Source organism: Carassius auratus, unplaced genomic scaffold (assembly GCF_003368295.1).
Source record: "Carassius auratus strain Wakin unplaced genomic scaffold, ASM336829v1 scaf_tig00214358, whole genome shotgun sequence".
Taxonomy (NCBI): Eukaryota; Metazoa; Chordata; class Actinopteri; order Cypriniformes; family Cyprinidae; genus Carassius; species Carassius auratus.
The window spans coordinates 68,100-95,605 of NW_020527631.1; the positions used below are offsets into that span (position 1 = coordinate 68,100).

Consider the following 27,506-nt stretch of genomic DNA (forward strand, 5'->3'; position numbering starts at 1 on the left):
TTTTACTCACAGGCGTGCTGGTCTATACATTAACCCAATTGCGCATTTAAGTGCAATAATAATACTAATAACTATTTAAAAAAAGCGAGTAGCCTACATGTATTTTGTACGATAATACACTGCATGTCTTTTCTCGATTTTAATATATAGAAATACATTTGATAACAATAAAATATAACAAAATCGCTAAAATATATGTAACTAGTATAATATATACCTAAAACTGACATTTTTAAAAAGCGGCTAATATGAGCACATAATACATTTCCACCTAATGCACATGATAAAAGTATATCTTATAACTTTTATTTAATGTAAGAATACTTTGAAATCTACAACTTATAAACTCAACATCCCTTGTAGACTCCAGTTTTTGCTGGTCCAACAATCCAATAAATCAACAAATCAATTAAATATATTCACTAAATAATTGATTCTTTCCCATGCAGTTGTAACAGAAATTTTAAATTGGAAATAAATGGTTTTTGTCACATGACTATTCAAATGAAACAAACCTACAATTACATTTTCATAGCCCTGGAAAAAAAAGAAGAAAAATGCTTTAACCAACTCTTCATCATCCATAAATCATATTTAATTTTATCATGTACATCTCTTACATGGAATTTACATGTATCATTACTGTCATGATAATGTATTTGAGTACAAGCGAGTCATTTTAAGAGTGCACTTTTGTCTGTCACACACACGACAGATGATTTGGCTTACATGTCATTTCACACACAAGATAAATCTTGGCTAAAATAAACAACAAAAACAACCTGTGCATTATAAACACACAATTACAATGAACATGAAGCAGCAACCATCAATGAAACACGAGGACACATGTGGAAAGCTCCTGTATTCTGCTATGCTGTTACAGCATAATGATACGAGACACATCACATCCATAACATTACAGCTTAAAACACCTGCCATTCAAAGCCTTCACATAAATAAGCAACACAATCAGTTGTTGTTTGTGCTAAGAATGGAAGCTGTCTTAAAGTTAACATTTAAGATGAAGAAAGCATCATATAAACAGCATATGGCTTATATAGGTACATGCTGTAATCACGCAGGCTGTGTTTAAACTCAACAGACCTTATTCATGAAACACAAGCAAAACTAATATGAGTAAATTCATAAAAACAGATTTATGAACCATTTGCACAGAGCCTGTTGCAAGTAGCAGCTTTTATACAATTTAAATAGCAATGGTTTTATATCTTGTAAAGCTGCTTTAGAATAAGTTTTATACAAGTATACAGAATTATACTGAAAACTGAACCGAACAAATCCGCTTTGCTTGTGTTTCTCGAATCAAGGACCAATAACAGTAATTTTCCTAAAATACCAAACTTTCCTTCTTTTTTTTATGTTCTGTTAATAAATAGTCCAGGAAAAGCTTCAGAATATTAAAATATCTGGAAGACAAAACATTGAAATATTTCCCATTCTAAATCTAGTGTGGAGTGTGTGCTTCACCCTTCGCGTTGATTGTGAGGTACAGTAAAAAATGACTGTAAAATGTATAATTTTTTGTACGTTTTCCTCTTTCATGAGCAACACTCAAATGCAGCTGAGGCACATTTTTCCCTGAGACTGTACATACAGTAATATTTCCCAAACACACACTTACACGAAATCATTGCAAGATACTGAAGTCACCAGCGCTGAAGCAGTAGTTACATTTATATATTTTATATAAAGGCCACAAACGTTGCTACATAAAAGGAATAGTTTGCTAAAAAAATGTACTCACACTCAGGTCATCCAAGCAGAGTTTATTTCTTCATGGCAACAGATTTGGAGAAATTTAGCATTAAATCACTTGCTCACCAATGAATTTTCTGCAGTGAATGGGTGCCGTCAGAATGAGAGTCCAAACAGATGCTAAAAAAAGTATAATAATTCACACGACGTCTATCCACAAACATATGAGTCTCACAAACACGCAGCCGTTCACTTTTGTTAACTAATGGACTGGAGTGGTGTGGATTATTGTGATGTTTTTATCAGCTGTTTGGACTCTCATTCTGATGGCACCCATTCACTGTGGAGGATCCATTGGTGAGCAAGTGATTTAATGCTAAATTTCCTCAAATCTGATGAACAAACAAACTCTTCTACATCTTGGAGGGAGGATGAGTACATTTTCAGCAAATTTAAGCAGAACAGCATACTTGGTTATAATAATTACACTTAAATTAAAGAGGAACATTATTTTGTCTTCAATAACTGTTTTTTTTTTTTTTTTTTTTGTTCTTGGATTTCTCTTCCCTTTCCCTTAAAATAGTTAAAGGCAAAAATAATGGTTTTAAAATGTAAGGACGAATTCCTGGGGTGCAATCTTTAAAGCTGAAGCAGAGTGATGAAGCTTTGAGAGTATATCATCATATTCTGAAAGGCACATAAAACCGATGATATGTCTGTTGACAACAAGCAATGTTGGACAAGCTCTATTCAGTCATGGGACCCATATCAGCTCTGTTACTCTGTGATATCTGAGGCACTTTCTCTGGTTTACATTCTGATGTTGGAGTAAAGCTCATCGATCTGCTTCCTGAAGTGGCTCCTGAGATCAGTGCGTTTGGCTTTCAGGGTGGGCGTCAGGAGGCCGTTCTGGATCGAGAACATCTCCGTGTGAAGAACAATGTCCTTCACCTGAGAAGTGAAGATGATGAACAAGCAGTCATCGTTTAATAACTCACTTCTTTATGAATTTCAATGCACTCGCAAATATTTAGTCCTAAATTTGGGGTTTATGTATTTGAACTGCATTTGCAATTTCCATCCATTTGCATTACACATAAACTGATAAACTTAATGTGATACTGAAAATATGTCTTAAATAAATATATGCAATGAAAATAATGCAATGTCTTTTAAAAAATGCATTATAAAAAAATGATTATTTTTATAAAATCAGATGCAAATAATTAATAATAAACTATACCGCAATTGTTTGGAGTGCAGAAATCTTACTTGTTTCTTAACAGTTTAATTTATGTATCATTGACAAATATGCAGCACATATTAAGTGTATTAGTTTAGTTGAAACTGTATAATACAAATAAATGGAAATGTTATATGCAATTCAAAAACATACAGTAAATCTTACATTTAGACCTTCATATTTTTTTAATATTTTATCAGGCGAACCGAACCTGTTCAAAAGACTTCAGGCCACTTTCTTTACCCAATTTGACGAGATCCTCCAGAATGGCTTTCTTCACATCCTGAAAACACATTATTCAAATGAAACTTGGTGGTTTGTTAGATACTTAAATCTTAGACCCAAATACACCAATGCATGCAACCCTCTGAAAAGTGTGGAGGTGACCAAAATGCGCCCGTGAGATCTGTCTTTACCTTATTTTTGCACAGCTCTTCATATGAGCCCTCTATGCCTCTCTTCTTGGCCCAGGTGGGAAGAAAGTCTGGATCAGGCACAATGATGGCTACCAGACAGGCCTGTGGAGAAAATGAGAGAAGAAGAAATAATGAAGACTCGTCCTGTAACGCCTCCATCCGTGTGTTGTTTTCTCTGTCCTCACCTGCAGACTGTCTCCATGAACGAAAGCCTGCGCCACAGCTTCGCTCCTGATGTAAATGTTCTCGATCTTCTCTGGAGCGATGTATTCACCCTGAGCCAGCTTAAAAATGTGCTTCTTACGGTCCACAATCGTCAGAGTGCCATTCTGCAAAACAGAAATGGTGTGGTGGTTGAGTGTATATGTGCAGGTTTATGTGCATCATCGCTCTTCTTACAATGTATATAAGGAAGGATTCAATGTGATTCTTTCACTAACTGAAAACTATCTACATTTTTACATACAGTCCATTTAAATAATGGCATATTTTACATGAATTTAACCTGCTAAAAGGACCAGTAACTTTTTTTTTTTTTTTTTTTTTTTTTAATATAGCATTCATTCATTCAGAAATGAATGCTATTGTTCAGCAAGGACTTTTAGAATCCAAATTTAATCCAAAGTGACAGTAAATACTTGTATAATATTACAAAAATATTTCCATTTCAAATAAATGCTGTTTTTTGAACTTCCTGTTCATCAAACAATCCTGAAAAAAAATACTTGCATTCATAATAATACATGATAATGATAAACAAATTCCTGAGCAGTAAATCGGTATAAGGATCATGTGACACTGAAGACTGGAGGAATGATGCTGAAAATTCAGCTTCGCATCACAGGAAAAAAATTCCATTTTAGATTTATATATATATTCAAATATGCAACCGTTATTTTAAATTGCCTGTGAACACACACAGAACGAGGGTTACCTATTAAACCGTTCTTACCGGCATCCACTTGCCAATGTCTCCTGTGTGAACCCAACCATCTTCATCAAGAGCTTCCTTCGTCTTCTCAGGGTCTTTCAGATACCCCTTAAAAACATTGGGACCCCTCACACACACCTGCCAGAAGCAACACAGGAACTTGTGAAATTTGTGAAAGACCACATGGAAACACACAACTAATAACACACACACATCAAGGTTATAAGTGTTAACTAAAACACACAAAAAAAAACATATATATACGTATAATTTGAAACAAAATAAACCTAATAAAACTATTTTTTTAGATTACATTTTTTTTTTTTACAATTACACTAAAAAAATGTTTATTTCATTTTGAGTACTAAAATAACCAAAACTAAACAAACTAAAACTAATAAATAAAAAAATAAAAAATACTTAGTTTAAAAAATATAAAAAATCACAAACACTTTCAAATTAAATTGAAAACAGAATATATTGACAAAATATTCTCAAAAAATTAACAAAAACTATAAAATGTCTCTCTTTTTATATATATATAATTTGTAAACTTTTCCAAAGCATTAACAAGAAACTTCATACAACTGCAACATTTTGAATTTATTTCTCACATTACCTCTTTTCCGCCACAATATATTAAAACAGTTAAAAACACTTCTTATTAAGACTACTTAATATACAAATTAAGCATACAGTATATTTAAGTCATAGTATGATGTATACATTTTCAAATACATGTCCATATAAAAAATTGAAGGAATAACATATTCATGGTCTGTACATATAATAATATGACTACAAAAATTAATTACAATAGTATCTAATTTATATTAAAACAACACGGACGCACACACCTCTCCCTCGCCTTTAGCAGCATAATAGTTCATCTCTGCCACATCCACTAGTTTGATGTCATTACAGGGCAGAGGAGCTCCGACATGACCTGCAACGACCCCATTAAACAGTCACAATTAACATACAAGTGTGTTTATATTGTTTACATGCATCTGTGTGTGTGTGTGTGTGTGTGTTACCAGCAGTCCAGTCTCCTGGTAGTGTAGTTGTGCTGCCGGCAGTGCATTCGGTCTGACCATATCCTTCGTAAAACTGCAAGGAAAAGATATTCATTTCGCAACCAGAAGGAAAATGTAATAAAGTATGGTGTAGTATGTCTAAATGTATGCGTTCAAGTAATCAAACTGTACCTGGCAGCCCAATGCAGCTCTCAGGAAGGTGAGAACAGGTGCTGAAATGGGTGCCGCTCCAGTCAACATCATTCGAACGTGACCTCCAACACTGGCCTGCAGGGGGCAGCACAGACCCATTGCTACTCCAAACATAACGGCTTTTCACACTACAACCGTTTCTATTTTTGTCAGCACAATCTCACCTGCACTTTCTTGAATATGATCTTGTCCCACACACTGTCCCTCCTCATGATCCCGCTCTTCATCTCGTTCTCTTTCCTCCTGAACGCAAACTCCAGGATGCGTCTCTTCAGGGGACTGTTGGCCTGTCCGTAGATCTGCGAGAGGGTTTCACTACATTACTACTAGAGCATCTCACACATAAAAACACTACGAGAGGAAAGACATGAACGGGGTGAAAGATCAGTAATACAGTTATTATTAATGATCACATTTCATGTTGTAAGGACAAAAAGGAATAGGACTTTTTTTCCTCATTCAATATAGCCCCTTTCACACTGCCATTCCGGCAAATACAGGGGTAAAGTGTTCCGGCAATTATTCCCTTGTCGCGAGATTTTGCACTTTCACACTGCCAGTGATGACCCGGGATATGTGCGTGCTTTCACACACAACCCTTGAAGATCCCATAACGACACGTGACATCAGGGCGTGACGTGTAATGTACGAGTCGAAAACGTTAGGCACGTTATACTTTCACTGAAGCAAGCGAACGATCTCGGCGTCAGCGCGGAAAGTGAGGAACTAACTGATCTCTGCTTCATTATAGTTTACACACATTTTTTTGTCGCGAACGTTGATCTTCCTTCAAAACAGCCGGTAAAAGAGTCGCGCGTCATCAGTTCGACACGGCATTAGATCTGGCTTTTGTTCACACAGCGCTCGTCCCAGGTTGAATCTGGCAATGTTACTAGGTCCCCGACCCGGGTTCAATGCGGGAATCAATCCCGGGACGTGGTTGCTTTCACACATAAGGCGACCCGGTAATGTTCCGGCATTATGCCGGGTCCGACGTGCAGTGTGAAAGGGGCTTATGAATAATACCAGGCAATACTACTACTAATTGCCTTAAATGGTAATCATAATAACAACAATAATAAATTATTACAATTCAATTTTTAAATATTTAATTGTATTATTATTTTAATTATACTAATTAAATCAATCAATAAATATATTACAACTGAATTAAAACTGCAGGACTATAAAATGGGGCTATTTATTATTATTATTATTATTATAAATAATAATAATATTAATAATAATAATGACAAAATTATTATTCATATTTGAATATTACAATTAAATAATACTACTAGTACTACTAAATAAAATGAGTATTTTATAATAATAATATTACAAATAATAAATTGAATTTTACTAAAATAATTACCATATTAACTTTGAAGGCATTCTTAATTTCTTTGTGTTAAACTATAGAGCTATTATTTTGGCGGGAAACCGCTAGGAGCGATTAAAGCTTCTTTTAAGTTATATATTATATATATATACATAACCAATTTTCATTACAAATTTGGGAAGATAATTGGTGCGTGCTGCATTTTCAAATGCACAATATAAGCAACCCAAACTCACAGCACATGCAGAGTTGGCGTTTGTGTGGAGCAGCATTTACTGAAACGCATGTATTTTAAATGTAAATGATTTCAATCTGATTTACACATTCCCGTTTGCTGCAGGTTTAATCTAGTTTCTGTGATCACTCGCAGGTTTACAGGCTCTGATATATCGATGTCTGCTCACCTTGTCAAACATGCGGTTCAGCAGACGAGGAACCACAGGAAATACGGTGGGCTTCAGGGTCGTGAGGTCATCCATCAGAACTCGAATGTCACCCTGGAAGTATCCGATACGTGCGCCGTGCACCAGAATCAGACCCTGAGAGTGAGGAAACAGCGTCAGTGGACATCAACAGTCATGAGGTGAACGATTTTAAAACCCTAAATAATGTGCTTATTGAAAAGGACGCTCAAATAACTTAAGAGCACCCTGCACAGACCTGTACGACTCTCTCAAACATGTGTGCCAGGGGCAGGTAGGAGATGTGCACGTCCTGAGGACCAATGGGGCAAGACGGCTGCAAGACAAGAGGTGAAACCAAATGTGAATCTTCCTAATTAGTCATTTAGCTGATGATTTATCCTCAATATTATGAGAACAGTAACATATTACAGGTCTAGTCTCTCTGGTGCATCACTTTGTTCAAATGTAAATCAATGATTGATTCTAAAATATTGTTTTAATGTAACAATAATATAAATTACTACATTTAATTCTAAAATAAATGATTAAATTATAATTTATACAAATAAAATGCATCTAAAAATACACTTATTTCAGCATTTCACACAATGTAAATTAGTATTCTTTTCTCATTACAGTATTAATAATCGGTGATGAAATGTGCAGTCATGAAAATATAATGCAAAAAAAAAAGTGTTCTCAAAGCTTTTTTTTTCAGCCAAAGAGTGATTAAAAATTGTACAAACAAATTGTACTGTAAAAAAAAATAAAATATTAATATTATTCAGATTAAAAAGATTTTATTTTTATTATTAATTAAAAATTAAATTATTAAAGAAATATATTACTATTGCAATAATAAACCAGTTATGCACAACAGGATCTTTCTAATTAGTCACTTAAATTGAATTATAAAAATCGATTATTAAATTCGAAATTATAAAATTAAAATGCAAATAATAATAATAAATTAAGCAAATATTACACAATATAAATAATATGGCACTTCTTTAGAAGCAGGGATGAAATGTGCTTAACTGTCATGAAAATATAACGCAACTAAAAGATTTTCCTAAACAGTGAAAATGATAAATGCATTTGAAGTTGTGTGATTATAGGACTATTATTTGAGACTTTACTGACCTTTGTTACATAGATGAAGGCTGAAGTATTAGACACTATGTTTCTGTGGGTGAGCATCGCTCCTTTAGGGTTTCCTGTGAGAAAACAAATGAGCAACGTTGTGTCTATCATAACACTCAATTCACGTCATCTGAATTCCTCTTTCAAATTCATATTACAAACAAGAATTAAAGTAAAGGACTGTTACAAGAGACATCTGGCAGACAACTTTATTCAAAGGACATTACATCGCACTGAAGCTAAATGTACACACTGACATCGATTCATGCATTCTCTCCTGATCTTAGCGTTACTAGCGCCTAGAGCGAAGTAAAAACATCATACCTGTGGTTCCACTTGTAAAACAAATAATAGCCAAGTCATCAGGCTGAGGGGGCTGCAAATATAGTGGATACATATGAAGAATTAATAATAATGATAATAAATTCAGAGAAAAGTAGCATGCAAAGACTTCTTACAGAAACAATCCTTTTATAGTTATGAAATATTACTGGCAAACTGAAAAAGGAACAATTGTACTAACCACAGGATGCTGTCGATGAGCCTTGCCAATATTCTGTAAAGGAAGGAAAACTTATTTCAATAAACGATGGAGACAGAGGAAGCTCAGTGAAAGAGGAAGAAACTGAGGCGTGAATGAGGTTTGTATTTGCAATAAAGACTGAATTGCAGAATGAAAGCAATCAAACACAAGTACAGCCAATAAAACACATCAAACTCAGAAAGATGATAGTGTAGTAAAGTAGGAGGTTCACAATAAAAATGTAAAATAATTCATATAAATACTTCAATCAATAATAATAATAATAACAATATTTTTAAATAAACTGAAGCAATTTAAATCATGAAAATGTAGTATTAAAATAATAATACTACAGAGAATACAAAAGATAATATTAAACAATATATATATATATATATGTAAACATAAAAATGTGAAAACAATTCAAATACATACATAATATAAAGCTGAAAATTTACAAAAAAAATGTAATCAGAAAAACATAATATGAAAATAAATAATACAAACAAATAAAAAAACACTTAATAAGAAACTGAATTAAATCATAAAAATGTTGTATTATAATAAACACATAATATAAAAAAAATACTTACAATTTAAAATGTTAAAATAATAAATAAAACACAAAAGAATACAAATGAAAAGAAATACAAGGCATAAAATATATTTACAAAAATTATTGAATCATAAAATGTCAAATGTAATATTAAATTAAATATCTAAATAAAAACACTTAAGCAATTGTAATCACAATAATTTATATTAAAATATATAAATAATATTAAAATAAACATACAAAAAAACAACAACCTTATTAAATCCTAAATATGGTATATTGGTATAAATAAAATTAAAACAAATCAAAATTAATACTACATTTTTTAATTATTTTTACAAATATTGTATCTGTTTACCTGCATGTTATGTGACCAGTAACCATCATCAAAGAACAGAACAGAACATGCAAATATGTTGTTAAATTATTAATAATTCAACAATATTAATTAATAATTTATCAATATTCATATTAACTTATTAAAAAAATAAAATTAAATAAATATATATATATATATATATATATATATATATATATATATATATATATATATATTCTGTATATTTATTTGTTTGTTAATTTATTTATTTGAAAAGCTCCTGAGAATTTACGTCAAAAGGGTTCAGCTGACCAAAAACATTTGGGGAACCCTGGTGTAAAGCGAAGAAAACTTGTTTTCCATGCAAAACTATTAAAAGTAAGTAAAACAACTGTACAGCAACAAAGATCTAAACAATGTCAAATGTTTTGCCATGTAATCATAAGTAATTTATCAATTATGATGTTTACATAAAACCACTCCTGGAATGCTAACCTTAACTTCCAAAAGTATTTTTCTTTTTTTTTCTTTTTTTAGATATGTTACTCTATGGTATTCTTTGAAGTAAATACTATGTTACACAAATGTGATATTCACACAAATTCCATAACTGTAACATAATACTTGTAGAAAAAATTAAGTTAGTAGGTTTGAAGGACTATCTATAAATAGCAGCTGAAGTGTCAGTGTGCCCTGAGGGCAAGCGTTCAGTGTTGCAGGTCACCCAGTTAGCACAGCTGATCCATGATCGGGTCACAGCAAGACAAACAAACCCCACCAGACACAAACACACGCATCGACCGCGTTCCCTGGGGTCATGCAAGGATTTGAGCACACAATCTGCGGTGTATTCACCTCTGTGTCTCTCAGACTGACGATGTCGATGCCGCACTGCTGTGCTCTGCTAACTAAATCAGCCTCAAAGTTTTCGATGAGGATCAGGGTTTTGACTGTGTGCGGTTTGCCCGAAACACAGTCCAACAGCAGCTGAGCCTTCTCGGGTACATCACATACGACAGTAGAGATGCAGGCTGCAACACACACAAAACATGATACAATAAAGTTAGGCATCCCTAAATCTAATAGTGACCTAGCAAACACCACTGAGAATACAACAGGGACATCCTGTAAGACACATATCTGCATGCATACTAAATCAGTGACTAATAAACAAGCAAACTTCATGTAAATAAACTCTCTCAAGATAAAGCAGACATACCTTTTTCCAGGATGTAGCCTATTGCTTCTGTGCCCAAGGTGTCATACAGAGGAACTGATATCAGAGAGTAAGTGTAGCAGGCCAGCTCTGAAATCGTCCACTGAAGAAAGATTTCTGACATTAGTGACGAAATATTTGCAATATCGAAATACAGAAGATGACCTGCACAATCCACATTAAGGAAACACACGCTTTAGTACATCGTAAGCTGTGTGTCACGTATTTAGAGTCCCACATAGAAACTCAAGACAGGAGACATTTCAATCGAAATTTAAATGTATTAATTTAGGTAATTTTTATCTTTTAAAAAGTGAAGTGTCATATCTGCACCATCACCAAACGGAATTGAAAATAACACTTTAAAAACATAATTTTTTTTTGGTCATAGAAAAGATTGTGTTACTAGATGAGAAAAATAATTGTAATACATATATATTAATGTAGAAATGTAGAAATTACATCACTTGCTCACCAGTGGATCCTCTGCAGTGAATGGGTGCCGTCAGACAAAAAACAAATCCATCATTAATCCCTTTTTAGCTTTAAACTGTTGCTTCCATAATCCATAATGATGCTTCATTGAGTAAAAAAAGTCCATCACCTGTTGTATCAAAATCCACTGCCATGTTGCTTTAGAACTGTTTTGGCTTGTTTTCATTTATAAACGGTTTCTGATCTGTGCATATTTCGGTAACACTTTACTATAAGGTTCATTAGTTGACATTAGTCAACTACTTTAGTTAACATGAACTAAGAATGAACAATACTTCTACAGCATTTATTAATCTTAGTTAATGTTAACATTTACTAATCCAAAGTTGTGCATGTCAACATAAGTTAATGCACAGGAATTAACATGAACTAACAGTGAACAACTGTATTTTTTTTTTTATTAACTTTAACAAATATTATTAAATGCTGTAATAAGGGAACTGTTAATTGTTACCGATACCGATATATAAAGTCTTACCGATATTTCTCTCCTGATTCAGACAGGACTTTCTTTACTGGAGAAAGCAATATTATGTAAAGAAGTTAAAAACACATTAATAATGCATTTGTTTACTAACTTTTCACTTCACAAGATGTTAACTGATGGACTGGAGTGATGTGGATTATTTGTGGATTGTTTTTATCAGCTGTTTGGACTCCATTCTGACGGCACCCATTCATTGCTGAGGATCTATTGATGAGCAACTGATGTAAAGCTAAATTTCTTCAAATATGTTCAGATGATGAAGCAAACTCATCTACATCTCGGATGTCCCGAGGGTGAGAATATTTTGGGTAAACTATTCTTTTAAGACAAATTACACTATTGATCTAAAGCTGGTCAAAATTTAAGGAAGTGTAAAGATGCATTTGGATAATAAATCACATATTTAGTAGCTCTGACCTCTGGTCTGTTCTGAGAGAAGATGCCGATGTAGGGGTCTTTGTTCTTCGAGTGTCCTATGTGCAAAAATGCTGATCCCAAATATTCTGCTCGCTCAATCACCTGATGAAGAGGAAATGACAAATAACCAAACCAGAAAATAAGTGACTTGTGAAATGCAGTTCAATGTGCACAAGAAGGAAGGAGAAATTAAAGCAAAAGGTCCATATCAACTATAAACGTTTTTCTTTAAATAGTTTAAATTAAATTCAAAAGAACTTATTTTTGCCATTATTAACTTTATATGCTAAAGGTTATCCGTGCATGCGTACAGTATCATGTGCAATCTATGTAGCTTATTAACAAGACACAAAGTGAGGAATGTACAATTGAGACTGCTTCAGCAGTTAAACATGTTCCCACAAGCTTTTTACAGTTTGACCCCTTTACAACCATGTCAACACCCTACCAGAAACCTGCACTTAAGAGGTCTGAAACCCAAAATCCAGCTTCTCTACAGGTGTGCATCAGAAGCACGGATTACATGACACACAGATTAGGCATTTTAAAAGAACATAATGTCTAACTGTATGAATTACTTCACAGGTTTTACAGCATGCTAGATGTTAGTTATGTTAAGTTTGTATGAAATGCACCAGGTAACTTATTAACCTGAGAGCTATGACAACCATAAATGTGAGTTATGATAAACCTCAAAGCTCAAAAATAAAGATGGGCGGATGGTGTGGGACCAGTGTGAGAGACGGGGCAGTTCTGCATTAGGACATTTGTCTTCTCTTGTTTTAAAACACTGTTTTCTGTGATGGATTTAACATAAAGGAAAAGTTATGAAGCATCAGTCTGAATGTGTTGAAAATTATAAACAACAAACTGCACGTCATGATTTTTAGGAAAAGGATTTATGAATTTATAGCTGCTGAGTTTAATTATATATGCATAATTCAAGTATTATTGAATAATATGAATTTAATTAATTATCTGCACTCTAACTTTTAATTATAACCTTAAAATTGTATAAGAAATATAATAAAGTTATTTCTAAATACAAAATATAAATATGTTATGAATAATAATGCAGATGAATAATTACCAAATATTAATGCAAAATATGAATTTAATATATTAAATATAAGGATAACCATAACATTTTATAAGAAATACAAAGGAAAAATTATTTCTAACATAAATACGTCAAAATGTACAAATATCTTAGTTGTGTGGAAAATAACTTAATATACATGTATAAGGAAATAAAGGTATAAATGATAATTAATGTTTTACTTTTTTTTTTTTTACTTTGCATATTTATTTTTATTTTTATTTATTTATTTTTACATTTCTTTGTATATTTATTTATTTATAATTTTATCAAGTTTGGCATTCCATAAGTGGTAAGGTTAGTGAAAATATCAGAAGACTTACATAATTACAGAAGCATGTATCAATTACAAAAATCACAGATATATATATATATATATATATATATATATATATATATATATATATATATATATATATATATATAGGAACATAAATATATATGGAAGCAGAAATCTCATCCTACCTCCGAATATGAAAGCCATTCATATGGTTGCTTTGGTTTTCTGGATCCCAGACAGGGACCGTTTTCTGAAAGGAAATATAAAGATATCACATACAAGGCCAATTAGATTATATATATATATATATAACATGAGATATATTAAAGGGGTCATAGGATGCCCATTTAACACCAGTTGATATGATTCTTAAGGGTCTTAATGAAAAGTCTGTAGCATAGTTTGGTTAAAATTTCTCATTGGTAGTGCAAAAAATAAAAAAAAAATTTTACTCTGTCAAAAACAGCTATTTTCAGAGCACTCAGTTTCTAGCATTTTCCTTTAAATGTTAATGAGCTCTGCTGACCCCGCCCCTCTCTTCTGCGCTCTCTGAGGGAACTATTCATCGAGAAACTAGCTAATTAGCACATTATTAGGATATGCGATTTGCAGACATTCATTAAAAAAACCTTAAACTCACTTCTTCTGTAGGTGAAGCTGGATCACGAATAATTCACGTGAACCTCTACGCATTAATTGTAGATTGGGGACACATTCCCTTTAAAATCAAAGGTAATCTACTGCGTCTTCAGTGGCTCAGATTTCAGGAGTAAGTGACGACTGCTTTGTTCATTATTACATCCAACATAAAAACACCTTGATCACTTAGGAGTCATTCGTGTTAGGGATGCACCGAAATGAAAATTCTTGGCCGAAACCGAAAACCGAAAAAGAGAAAACCAAGGCCGAAAACCAAAACTGAAACACCGAAAGAAATTATGCCAATTATTAGTACCATTGCATTTATTGCTATGACCGTGTACTAACTTTACTAAAATTAAGACATTGCAATTGCATAAATTAATATTAAAGTTTCAAAGATAATTACAATTACATAACTTATTTAAAAAAAAAAAACATAAAAATACACAATTAAAAATGATGCAAATATTTATTAAGCACATTGCAACAATGCACAGTATAAAATAAAATTCTAACTAAAAATGTATCCCACTCATGTGTATATTTAATAATAATGTACAGGCCTACTGGCCTGCAGAAAGGTTTTAAAATGAACATTTCTCTCATAAAAACAAAGTGCATTTAGGTGAAGTGCATTTGAAATTGTTCTCTGTAGGACTAGAAAGTGCATTACTTCTCCAGTTGGCAAGACTGTTATCACTTCTGGGGATGGGGACTTCAGACAGATAACCATCTAGCTGTTGAGCAGTTGAGCTTGTCATCTGCCTGACATTTGAGAAATATTTGAGAGAGTGTATTTACAGACATGGAACTATTCAGTCTATTATTGATTTTTATTTCCACTTCACTTTCATCCAAAGAGAGAGAACTATTTGCACTGTTTTTATCAGTGGGAGAATATTCATACAATACTACAACCTAGAAATAATTTGCAGGTCTCAGCAGCACGAATTATGTGCCCAGCTACATCTGATTCAAATATTATGCTAATTAACAGTGAACGGTGGTTTCAGACATTACAGTGCTTCACTCGCACTGACTCTTATTCTGCCTGAAAGAATAAAAAGACTGAGCTGAAGGCGGAGCGATTCGACCAATCAGATGAAAGCAGTGTTTCAGCTCCACTCACAAGTGCAAATGAAATATTTAAGCCATAAACCAGATGATCAAAACATACACGGAACAACTGTCTTGTCGATGTTTTCTCTTGAATCCTCTTCTTGAGTATTGAGTCTCTTGACCTTCTGCAAGCCCCACCTTGTTCACGCAGTGATTGACGTGGCTCAAGGGGGCGGAGACGTGATCGGCTCGGAATGCATTTTCAATGTGCACTTTGAATTTTGCTACATTCATTGCGGGACACTGAATGAACATGCAATCGTAAGTGTTTTGACTGTGAGTGTTAATGCAATTAAGAAAAATAGCATTTGAATTATCATTTTGCCACAGTTTTTGCTTGAACATGTTAGACATATCTAATCATTTCTGTAATACATTTTAATTTTAATTTTGCAACTTATAAAGCGTTAAAATTAATATTAATTTTACATATTAAAGCTGGTGTAAGATATGGCAAATGAAAATTATGTCATCTAATTTTCATTTTCATTTTGCACCAACCGTTGCACAAATGTATTGGTAAATGTAAATGTAAATACAGAAATGCATTGCCATTTTACATATTGCATTGTCATTTTGCATATTACATCCCGAATTGAATAATGCTACCCATATGCTTCCATAGAGATCAGCTCGATTTGAGAAAGGGATAAAGATTTGAGCAGATTAAAAATACAGTTTGCTTTTACAGCTTGTAAAAGTGCATGTAGCATCATATGACCCCTTTAATATATTTATTGCTTCAATGTTGAAATAAAAGCAAACAGTACATACTTGACTCCCTCAGACCCCTGTGAAAGCTCTCGTATATGGTCTTGGCATCCTCGTAGAAATGGCTCAGGAGTGGGTCTCCGTTTAAAACCGCTCCTCGACGAGCAAATTCTCCACCCTGATCGACAAAGACCAAATGCAAAGTTTTATATCAAATCTCTGATTGCAGTTAGACAGGCTTTGAGTTCATCTTGATGTAGTGTAGTCTTACCGGCAGCTCTACTGACTGCATGCACAGGTCACAGGGCGGTTTGAGGGCTTTGGGTCTGGTGGCGAACCAGTACGCCGTGACGGCGGTGAACGCGCCCATGCCGAGCAGGGTGTTTGTGGAGAGGCTGCGGAAATAGTCCCTCACCTCGGACAGCTCAGGGATTCGCAGCTGCTTCAACAGCTCGTGTGCTTGCATGACTACAGAGAACTCAATCTGTGGAGGACAACAGGGGATATATTACACCCTACTCCGTTTATACCCTAGTGCAGGGGGGGAAATACTTCGATATTACCATATTTATGAATAATGGAATTCCAATGGACTCAAAAAACTACAAATATATATGCAAGGCAGTGTTTGTTGGACCAAAACATGTTTATGGTCCAAATAAAAGCGCAATTTTCTTTATGGGAAATATTTTTTTATTTATTTTGGGATAAAATTTTAAAGAAATATGAAATATAAGCTCAATCAGTGTGAAAAGTACTTTTTGTCTGGCAGACAACTTGCTTATTGACCAATAAAATCTGCTTTTATTGGCACATTACTGTGCTGTAAAATCCTGTCAAGTGGTTGGTAATGTAGTGGAAAACACTATAATGAAATCTTATCAGTCAGTTGGTAATCAAAGTGAACTGTGACACATTAACTTTGCAGGGAAACAGTCAGTGATGAAGAGTCATAGTTTGACTGATTAAACTATCAGAGGATAAATATTTTATATATATATATATATATATATATATATATCCTGTAATTCAGCTTACATCATGCTTTGCTTTTACCTGACAACAAATTTTCATCCTAGAAACTAGAAACCAAGGATTTGAATATTCAACAGGTCCAACTAAACATTATAATCATACTGTATGAGCTACAAGTTTCCTTTGCAATGAGCTAGCATTAGGGCTGTGAGTCACCGTCAGCTATGTGATTCATGTTAAACCTTGCAAGGACGCGTTACCCCTTTAACCTCTCACCCACTTCTATTCTTACTGCCCCGGGGCAGATCATTCTGAGAAACTGCTTTCACTTAGTGAATAAAAACAGACATGGCATGTAACCCTTAAAAACTCATGCATGACTTCATATAAAAACACCACAAAGAGTTAAATCCTGTAAAGACTTGCAGCTAAAATACTACAAACCAATCAATATCCTCATTAATTCAGAACTGAACAGTCTTGCTTGTAAACCATCTCAACACAAAACACACACACTTCACCTTAGAGTAGAAGGATGAGGTACGTCCAAACGTGGGCACTGATGTGCTTCCCGCACTCACAGAATCAGGCTGAACAGGAAGGTGATATGACCAGGTGAAGGTAAAAACAGTTCAGTCTGAACAACTATGGGTTGGGTTTATGTGCAACTGTGGGTCAGACCACTGCCGACCCCTTCCTGCTCCTTATTGGACACACACACACACCTGCTGTGTCAGCCAATCACAGAGCAGGAAGTCAAACAAGCAATCGACCAATAGTTAAAGTCCTAAAATAAAACTCAACTAGATATGATTGTTACTGTGTCAATACTATACAAGAACTCTATGCTGATTACATCACGCTGGTGTTCTGTGATAAAAAATACTATTATTAGCTGATCGACATGGGTCTTTTATAAGTCAATGCAAATGCTTCGAAATACTGCTAGGAGTTAGAACTTTATTATTTTTATTCAGCATTCATACTTTTATTCAGCAAGGATCCATTATGTTGATCAAAAGTGATATTAAAGACATTTAAAATGTTACAAAAGATTTCTATTTTCTACTTTCTATTCATAATAAAATGTATTATGGCTTTCACAAAAATATGAAGAGATTTCTGAAAGATCATGTGATCATGTGACATGTGACTGGAGTAATGATGCTGGAAATACAGCTTTTGCATCACATAAATAAATTACATTTTAAAATATATTAAAACAGGAAACAGTTTTTTTTTTAGGACTCATTATCTCACTGGGTTTGGTGTCGACCCGTCAAGAGGAGCTGATAAACATAAACACTTCGTCTCATTCCACCGGTGGACAAACTTTCCAGGGCAAAGGTAACGTGACCACAGCCATGTCCTTTAAACTCTTCCTGTGATGAAGGGGGGGTGAGTGAGACCAATGACAGACCTCAGGCCGGTCACCAGATGGGCGCAGACACAACCCCCTCCCAAAGCAGAGCTGCTATTTAAAAACAGCAGCACAACAAATGAAAAACAGTGGCATGAGTGGAACAGATCCAGATACATGAAAGACACGCGATTTATGACTAAAGACCAGCGGACATATGACATCCGCATGAGACTCGAAAACAAGACAGCTTCCCACTGATTTAACGTGTAAACTTTAGTGCAATGTGAATTTAGTCACTTCAGAAAAAATACAAATAAAATAGCAAATCATTTTGCTGAAATATTTATTTGTTTTTCATGTGATTTCCAACAGAGTTAACACTAATGTAAATTCAACCTCTTTTGGGTCCCATTGTTTTTTTTACTGGTGATTCATTATAAATTAGATATTAAGTTTTAATAAACATACATTTTATCAGCATAAATCCTACCCTTAAGGCCCGTTCACACCAAGCACGATAACTATAAAGATAACGATAAAGATATCATTCTAAAAATCGTTCTCAATATTAAAGAATAGCACACCACATCCACAACTATAACGATAAAGGGACAGAGAAACGATATAGTTGAAATCACTTTCAGAATGATTTTTTTTTCTGATGAACGATAAAAACATTGGCAACCAATCAGAATCAATCTTGCTGTAATGAGCACGAGAATTTAAAGCAGCAGACGCACGTCCGCTTCGCATACACAGACAATATCGTTCGCTGCTGTGGACGCTAATATCATTATCTTTATAGTTATCTATATAGTTATCATTCAGTGTGAACGGGCCTTTATATACTCTTATGTTGTTGTTGTTTTTTTAAACATTAAAAAATACAGTAAAAACTGTAATATTATAAAATATTGTTACAAATGAAAACAACTGTTTTCTATGTGAATATATTGTAAAATGTAATTTACTCCTGAGATGCAAAGCTGAATTTTCAGCATCATTACTACAGTCTTCAGTTTCACATGATCCTTCAGAAATCCTTCTAATATGCTGATTTGCTGCTCAAGAAAAATGTGATATCACATTAATATTAATGTTAAAAACAGTTGTGCTGCTTAATCATTTTATTTTAGGAATCTTTGATGAACATAAAGTTCAAAAGAACAGCACTTATTTGAAATATAATTTTTTTGTTACATTATAAATGTCTTAATGATCATTTTAATGTATCTTTGCTAAATAAAAGTATTAATTTCATCTTTTTTTTTTTACACTGACCCCACACTTTTGAGATTTTAAAGATTAAATAATGTGCTTATTTGTTATGAAAATAAGGGTAAAGTGCAAAACAAAAAGGCTTAAAATAAACTTATATTTTAATGCAAAGAACAATTTCTTAGGCTATATGGTGAAATATGACTCTTCAATGACAAATTCTTGAGATTCCCTCTTGATCTTGTTTCGTTCAGTCATGGTCACGGATAAGGGATGTTTACATAGTTTCGCAACCCACACGACAGACAAGATTGCATCACGCGACCTGACAAACACTCAATGACAAGTCCCAAAGTGACTGAACAAACAGAAATGAACCAGGAAGCGCTGCTCTTACCACAGCAATGACCATCAATAAATATTGACCAATCAATCAGCACACGTTTCGTTCTATCCATGATAAAGAACACAACTAAAAACCATTCAAACTGAGAAGAGGGAAGTTTAAGTATCTAAAACATCACTGAGTGCTGCAGCTATTGCATAATTATAACATCCGACCATCATGTTGCATCATGGGTCTCCAGAACTCATTTACAGCTTGAGACCATAATAAATGTAATAAACCAGATTAAACCAGACAGGCAGTATCAGTCTGACCTTGTGATATCTATCCCGTCTCTGACCGGGGCAAAAGGTTGAGTTTTACTCTACTTTTGAGTGTTGACAAAATATACACTACCATCTCGCTTATCAATTCTTGACAGCTATGTGACCTTCATATAAAATGCATGAATGAACACAACAATCAACAGCATTCATTATTAAAGATGAACAGGTGTGTGCTACAGGCATCTATTCACATGCTCAGACGGCAGACGCCCATGACCTTTTGTCCTGCTTACCAGGCGTCTGTTTCCAAACCCTTAGTTTCCATCGTACCTGCAACACAATGACCAACTCAAACAAGCTCTGCAAGAACACCAAAGTACAAATGAATCACAATGTCTTAAATCAAAATACAACCAAGCATCTACACAACTGCAGTGAGGGCTAGAGATGATCTACAACCATACTGTTACTGTACACTACGGCTTCACAGTAGTGGCAAATCTGAAAATTGCATGAAATTGCATGCATTGTTTTCTCCCTATAAAAACCTATTGATTAATACTAAACCTTTCATTTATGCACAGAGGTGATTTACCCTGGTAGAAGGATGCTGGGAATGAAAACAAGAAACAGAAACATGTCTGTTGCCATACAACAAGGTCAAAAGGGACAACATTCAGTAACAACCACAAGTACTTTAAGACAGATTGATGCTCAATTCCTGACTTCTATAACATTAGTTTTGCTAAGCCACATGATGAATGCATTTAGAGGTCAGCAAGTTAAATTGAGAACTTATATCTCAATATGTAACGTTAGTCATGCACATTATGACAAATGACTTTCTGTACCCACTTCACACAACAAGAGCAGCTTTAATTATTAAACACAGAGGCTATTTACAAAACACATAGCTAACGTTATTTAAAATAAAGGTTGACACTTCACACAATGTTCATTTATTAAATTATGAAAATACATATCCAAAAGGCAACAGCTAAAGACGGAAATGAAACAAAGCGGAGTTCATATACGTTAGTGTCATATTTCCGTTTCATACACATATGCTCTTATGCTGTCATCCATTCGCATCACTGACACGTCGCGATGATATATGCAAATTAATAAAACAGTCGCTATTATGCTACTATACAATGCATTTCACAACTCAATGAAGGATAAAATACATCAAGCCCTTTAAATTGGCTTTACTACTGACCTGTGTGACACCGAGCTCTTCTGACGGAGAGCGTATACTTGTTCTTTTTCCGTTGTGTCTGGTCACCAAAACCTCCACCAATCAGACGCGCCATACCAAATGGGAAGGGCTGTTAGGAGGCCTGTGATTGGTGGTTCGTCTGACCCGTAGTAACCCGTATTTCGGACTCGTTTACCTTTATACAGACTTTCATAAGCGGGAGATATCATATTGATATCATAAAAGAGATCGATAAATACACCTAATGTGTGTAATAACTGACCTTTTTTTAAGATGATATGTTCAATATTTCGTATTCATAAAAATGGCCTCGGATAAAAAATAGTACCCTACGTAAACTTACTGAGTTTAATACAGTAGATGAAATAAATAATATCAACTGAGTCGAAATAAATGCACAAACCTGTTTTGAAAGTACTGGAAATGTAACCAAGCAAGAAGCCCCAAATATAATAACATTAACAAGCAATATTATAATAATATTTTTAGCTTTAATTTGTGTGTGTGCTTAAACAGAAGTAATTAATGAAAACTAACAGTTTAAACCATAAATCCAATATGTCCTTGATACTTAGTAGAGAAGAGGAGGGAAATTTTCACAACTGAACGTGTACATTTTATTTATTTTTATATATATATATATATATATATATATATATATATATATATATATATATATATATATATATATATATATATATATATATATAGGATTTTTTTTTGTTTGTTAACAGTAAATTGAGAAAATACATAATTGGTAAGAAATCATACACAATTTTAAGAATGAAATAATTTACCTGTTGAGAGTATGCTGACAGACTTGTGTAGAGCTCCAAAATCTAAAATCATTTGACAGTTACAGAACCCTGAACTATAACACAAAAATGTCATGGGGTAAATTAAACATTAATTCTCAAGGTCTAAGAAACATTGTAATGGTAAATGAATATTGTTATAAATATAGATATGGGGGAAAGTATTATAATAATAAAGCTTGTTCAAAATCAGTCCCCAATACACAGTATTTTGGCAAATTGTTAATGTACATAATGACTTCACCCTATACTGCAAAAGATTTACATTTATAGTTGTACACCTTGAATAAACTCTAAACTTAAACAACAACAACAACAACAAATATCTTAATTTTTTTAAGAATTACTATATGGTCAGGAGTCAAGCCAGTACAGTAGACATCTAATAAAATGAAGCAGTTAAGAATCAGAAGCCTCCTCTGAGAGGCCCATTTCTCTGTAAGAAACGCTCAACAAGCCTAGTAAATGTACAGACACTTTTATTTGTCCTCGTGCAGTCTAAATTAAGGAACATCAGGTCTCCACTAGAGGGCAATCAGTTCACTGGAAATTACAATAGTCTCAAGAGAACTTGAGTCTTTCAAAAACGTTTATTTATGCAAAACACTGTGAGTTTTTGTTAACAGAATAGATAGAATCGGGTAGCAAACAAACATAAACATTCACATACATGCTGAAAACAACATAACAGACTCGTTTTAATCTCCTAGCAGGTATTTTATATAAATACAAGGTGCAAACACTGAACACCAGATCAGAGAGGATACAAAATTTATTCACAGATTCCTTCAACATTCATTGCACAGGGGTTCGAGGTCAGAAAACCGCAGGGCTCAAAATCTGCTCAAAGAAATGATGTGGATGCTTCAGTGAATGTGATCATGGGACTTTGTTTCAAATTAGTGTCTCCATACTAGGCAAATTCACAATTGAAAATCCCTAAAATGATAACGTGTTACTGTCAGCAGCATCTGTAATAGTCAGTTCTTGCAGGACGTGTTTGTTCAAATCTTGTTTGACATCATTCTAATGTTAAGTCTTCTAAAAAATGACTTCATCTTACAGAACTTGGGCTTTCGCTTCTTGACTTTACTCTTTCTAAGATAAAACGCCTCCCAGTTTTCTTCACCTCCTTCCCAAGGACCCCAAGCCCCTCCGTTGCGTCTTGGATCGGCTCTAGGATCCTCCGAAGGGTAGCGCACCGGAACGGCGGTCCGGTTGTAGAACGCTAACCGGGCCAGCAGCTGCTTGACCACGTCTGGCCGGCGCTCTGCAAGATCGTAACGCTCGTACGGATCGTCTGCCACATTATAGAGCCACAAGGATTTCCTCTCTTCAGTGTGGCGTTCCAAATTCCACCAAGATTCTGGAAAGTTTCCCAGTATCTGAGGCGGAATCCAGTCTCCATGTCCGGGATTACCGGTCAGGAGCTTCCAGTCTCCGACTCGAACTGCTGCCTGTACGGCCGTATTCCAGATCCCGTATCCGTTTTTTAAAGATCCGTGCCGGGCAGCGTTGTAGAGAGGATCAATATTATGAAGGATCTCCAAACGGGGAGACTCTTTCCCATTACTAATGGTTTCCCACATGTCATATCCATCAAGGCCATCCATCCAGGAAACATTCCCTCCTGCGAGTCCCACTAGCGTTGGGTACCAGTCAGTGATGTGAACCAGAGCTTTGCTAACTCTCTTCCTGCGTCTCAACAACGGACTATGGACGAATCCAATGCCACGGACGCCTCCTTCCCAATATGTTCCCTTTTTTCCCCGTAGAGGCCAATTGCTCCCACCAAAGAGCGGCTGTCCGCCGTTATCCGTAGAAAAGATAATGACACTGTTCTTATAGTAGCCATACTTTCGGAGTGCATACGTCACGTTCCTTACTGCCTCATCTACAGCTGAAACCATCCCGGCATATTTCCGGCGAAACACATTTCCCATTCGTCGATACGGATAGATGTATCCCCTTGGTGACTGCAATGGCATGTGCACGGCTTGGAAAGAGAGGAAAATGAAAAGAGGCTGGGATGAAGGATCGTGAGCAGCAAGTATTTTTCGGACTCTTTGCGTGTACAAATGTGTGGAATAACGCCCTCCCTGACCCCATGCCACACGCTCGCCCTCGTGGAGGTCATACCCGCAAATTCCTGGCCCGTCGCACGACTTGTAGGTGTAATAATCCACGCTGCCCGTCAGAGAGCCGAAGTATGTGTGGAACCCGCGGCGGGTCGGCAGGCAATCACGCTTGTAGAAGCCCAGATGCCATTTGCCCACCATGTGCGTGGCATATCCCGCCTCCTGCAGCCGCTGCGGCAACGTCCGGAGGTCAAAGGGCAAACAGCTGGGCTGCCGAGAGCGGATTATCGAGTGCTGGAGACCGGTATGGATCTGATATCTAGAGCGGAAAGGTAAAGTAAAAAAAAAAAGAGATCAATGATCAGAACTAACAAATATCTTGTCACAACCACAGACATGGATTGATACATTTCACACACTGTATTGCCATAGACATCAGGACTCCCCAAAACTGAATTTTATGAAATGTGCTATTAATTAAACTTTGCCCTATCTTGACCTCCCTAACATGAACATTAGTTTAATATCACACTTTTCTTTAAATCTGCTTTAAACAGTGTGTATTGTGAAAAGTGGTGTACTGTACATATACATTATATTTGGTGTAGCCTATATATAAACTTAATTAAATATGTTCTTCAAATTATGTTCTACCATAAAATATTTATATTTTGTAGAGCAGAACTTGCTCACAAATAAGACTTATGTTAGAATTAATCATTCAAGTCAGTTGTTTTAAAAAATCACCCAAACTCATACAAAAAATTGGTCTGAATGAGTTTTATTAGTATATACTGTATGTTTGACCAAATATTTTGACGTAAATTACCCTATTTTAAATGATGAATTAGTTATATTTAATCAGTGGGTCTTCTTTCACTCCAAGACCCCATATTGTTCACAACAGCCTTCAGAGGCCCCATGACTTTTCCAGTTGTTCCTGATTTACTCGATAAGACTTAAAAAATAAAAAAAAATAAAAAAATTCACAAAGTTTCAGATCAAATATTTTAGAGCTTGGCATAACTTGGCATAAAAAAGTGCATTCATAAAATGTATAAAAATGCACACGTTTATAACATTAGATGAATTTGCATGAATTTTCCAGGTCTATACAAATCATATCATTTTAAGTAATCTTGATGCCCCTAAGTGGGGCCCCGCCACCTGGAACCACTGCTTTAAATGATTCTTACATAGTAAATCGCTTTATTATAACAAGCAGTAGCCTAACATAAAGTGGTATAATGATGGTAATACAGTGCTTTGATAACATTTACCACTTATTACCATATTTATGTGACAAAAACCCGTCCACAATCAGGGTTCAAACAGCTGACTGAAGTGAGTGAGTTACCTGCCAGTGATGAACTGACTGCGGGAAGGAGTGCAGATGGGCTGGATGTAGTAGTTCTCCAGCTTCACTCCTTCCGCTGCCAGTTTGTCCAGTGTCGGGGTGTGGATGTCTCTGTTGTGGTAGCCGATGTCGTTGAAGCCCTGATCATCTGTCATGATGAAGATGATGTGCGGACGTGGATGGCTCGGCTGCTCGTGCTCGACCTGGTTCAGACCCGTCCAGTCCTGGGACAGATAGCCCAGACTGAGCAAACTCATCACGGAGAGCGCTGTTAGAGACGGTGCTGTCATGGCAAAGCTTTCACGTCACTGTGAGTGAGGGAATAATTCGCGAATGATCTTCTGAATTACAGAGACGAGCGTAAAGTTTATGTGTGGAGACTGCGCGATGTATGCGCGCGCGGTGAGGGCTCTGGCTGTGTCTCAATACAGTGAACTAACAGAGCGGCCGAGAATGCTGCACACGCCTACAGTGGACGAAAATGACCTGGTGAGCATAATATAGAACATCTATATAGATCAGTGCCTAAAACACACACAAAAAAAAAATCATAATTCAAAACAAAACACCTGTGAAAAAAAGTTTTTTAGGCTTTTCTTCTTACACCATAAAGTACAGGAATTAAACGTTGAACAATTACCATAGCAATATTTTTCCCAGTATTTCATTACATTTATTATTCATAGTCTCTAATGCCCAAAAATCTTTTTATTTGTGTTTAGTGACATTCCTAAGTAAGCAGCTGTTTTGATACATGGTTCAGTTTTATCTGCTTTATAGGATTGAGTCCTCACCAGCCCTTAACTGCAACAAAGAGACATATTCAAGATGTCTTCTCTCTCAGTGTGTGATGTCTCGCCATTGTTTACTTTAAACAAATGCATTATCCCAGTGTCTTTCATCTGTGGTTTGGAGCCATTGCACATGACTCATGATTTGTATCATAGTTTTATCATCGTCGTGGAAATATTATGACCTGGCTACAGTTGCATAGGAAGTACAGTCATTTGCTGTTATTCATTTGGTTCATGTTTTTATTTATTTATTTAATTAATCTCCAAACACAAGCTGAGGCCCCAAAGGTTTTCTGTTATTAAAATATGCCGTAGAAGAATTTAGGGGGACCAGGGGTACAAACCGTGCTTGAACAGAAACAGCATTTGTGTTCACATGAGTTCTTTTATTGGGACTTTGAGTATTGTTATATGAGCTGGCACTCACTGTGTACACCTGAAGCCACACTCTGATAAGATCTGAAAGAGAAACATACATTTCTTCTCACATCTGTGTCCGTTTAGCACTGGTGTCAACATATTGTGCAATGAAGTCAACATTCTTTATAAAATAAATGCTAAAAAGCTGTTGTATGAATTGCAGAATGCTCCAGCAATTTTTTTCTCAATAAAAACAGTCAAATTACAGTTTACTGAAAATGTATCCATCCTCAGTCCATTAAAAATGTAGAAGAGTTTGTTTCTTGGGAACAGTTTTGGAGAAATTTAGCATTACATCACTTTCACACCAATGCATGGAGAGGGAGTTATTATTATGGACTTGTATTATTGCCAGAAGCATTTA

General features: G+C 35.0%; 2 protein-coding genes across 3 annotated transcripts; both read right to left on the reverse strand.

Annotated features, from left to right (window-relative positions):
• Positions 1-577: 577 nt before the first annotated feature.
• On the reverse strand, positions 578-21,768 carry LOC113091924 (long-chain-fatty-acid--CoA ligase 1-like). Of its 2 annotated transcripts, none has more exons than XM_026257605.1 (21): positions 21,679-21,768; positions 16,563-16,775; positions 16,355-16,469; positions 14,005-14,069; positions 12,441-12,542; positions 11,045-11,144; positions 10,681-10,856; positions 8,951-8,983; positions 8,752-8,803; positions 8,428-8,501; positions 7,541-7,618; positions 7,285-7,419; positions 5,703-5,837; positions 5,518-5,613; positions 5,347-5,419; positions 5,167-5,255; positions 4,331-4,447; positions 3,564-3,707; positions 3,379-3,480; positions 3,174-3,245; positions 578-2,670 (listed from the first exon to the last, which is right to left on the reverse strand). In XM_026257605.1, exons 2-21 carry the CDS (start codon positions 16,755-16,757, stop codon positions 2,530-2,532), a joined length of 2,094 nt encoding a protein of 697 aa, XP_026113390.1. In that variant the 5' UTR covers positions 16,758-16,775; positions 21,679-21,768; the 3' UTR covers positions 578-2,529. The 2 variants fall into 2 exon arrangements, with proteins under 2 accessions (XP_026113390.1, XP_026113389.1); XM_026257604.1 differs by lacking the exon at positions 21,679-21,768 and adding an exon at positions 17,788-17,942.
• Positions 21,769-23,016: 1,248 nt separating this feature from the next.
• On the reverse strand, positions 23,017-26,372 carry LOC113091923 (arylsulfatase I-like). Its single transcript, XM_026257603.1, has 2 exons — positions 25,929-26,372; positions 23,017-24,890 (listed from the first exon to the last, which is right to left on the reverse strand). Exons 1-2 carry the CDS (start codon positions 26,216-26,218, stop codon positions 23,498-23,500), a joined length of 1,683 nt encoding a protein of 560 aa, XP_026113388.1. The 5' UTR covers positions 26,219-26,372; the 3' UTR covers positions 23,017-23,497.
• Positions 26,373-27,506: the final 1,134 nt, after the last annotated feature.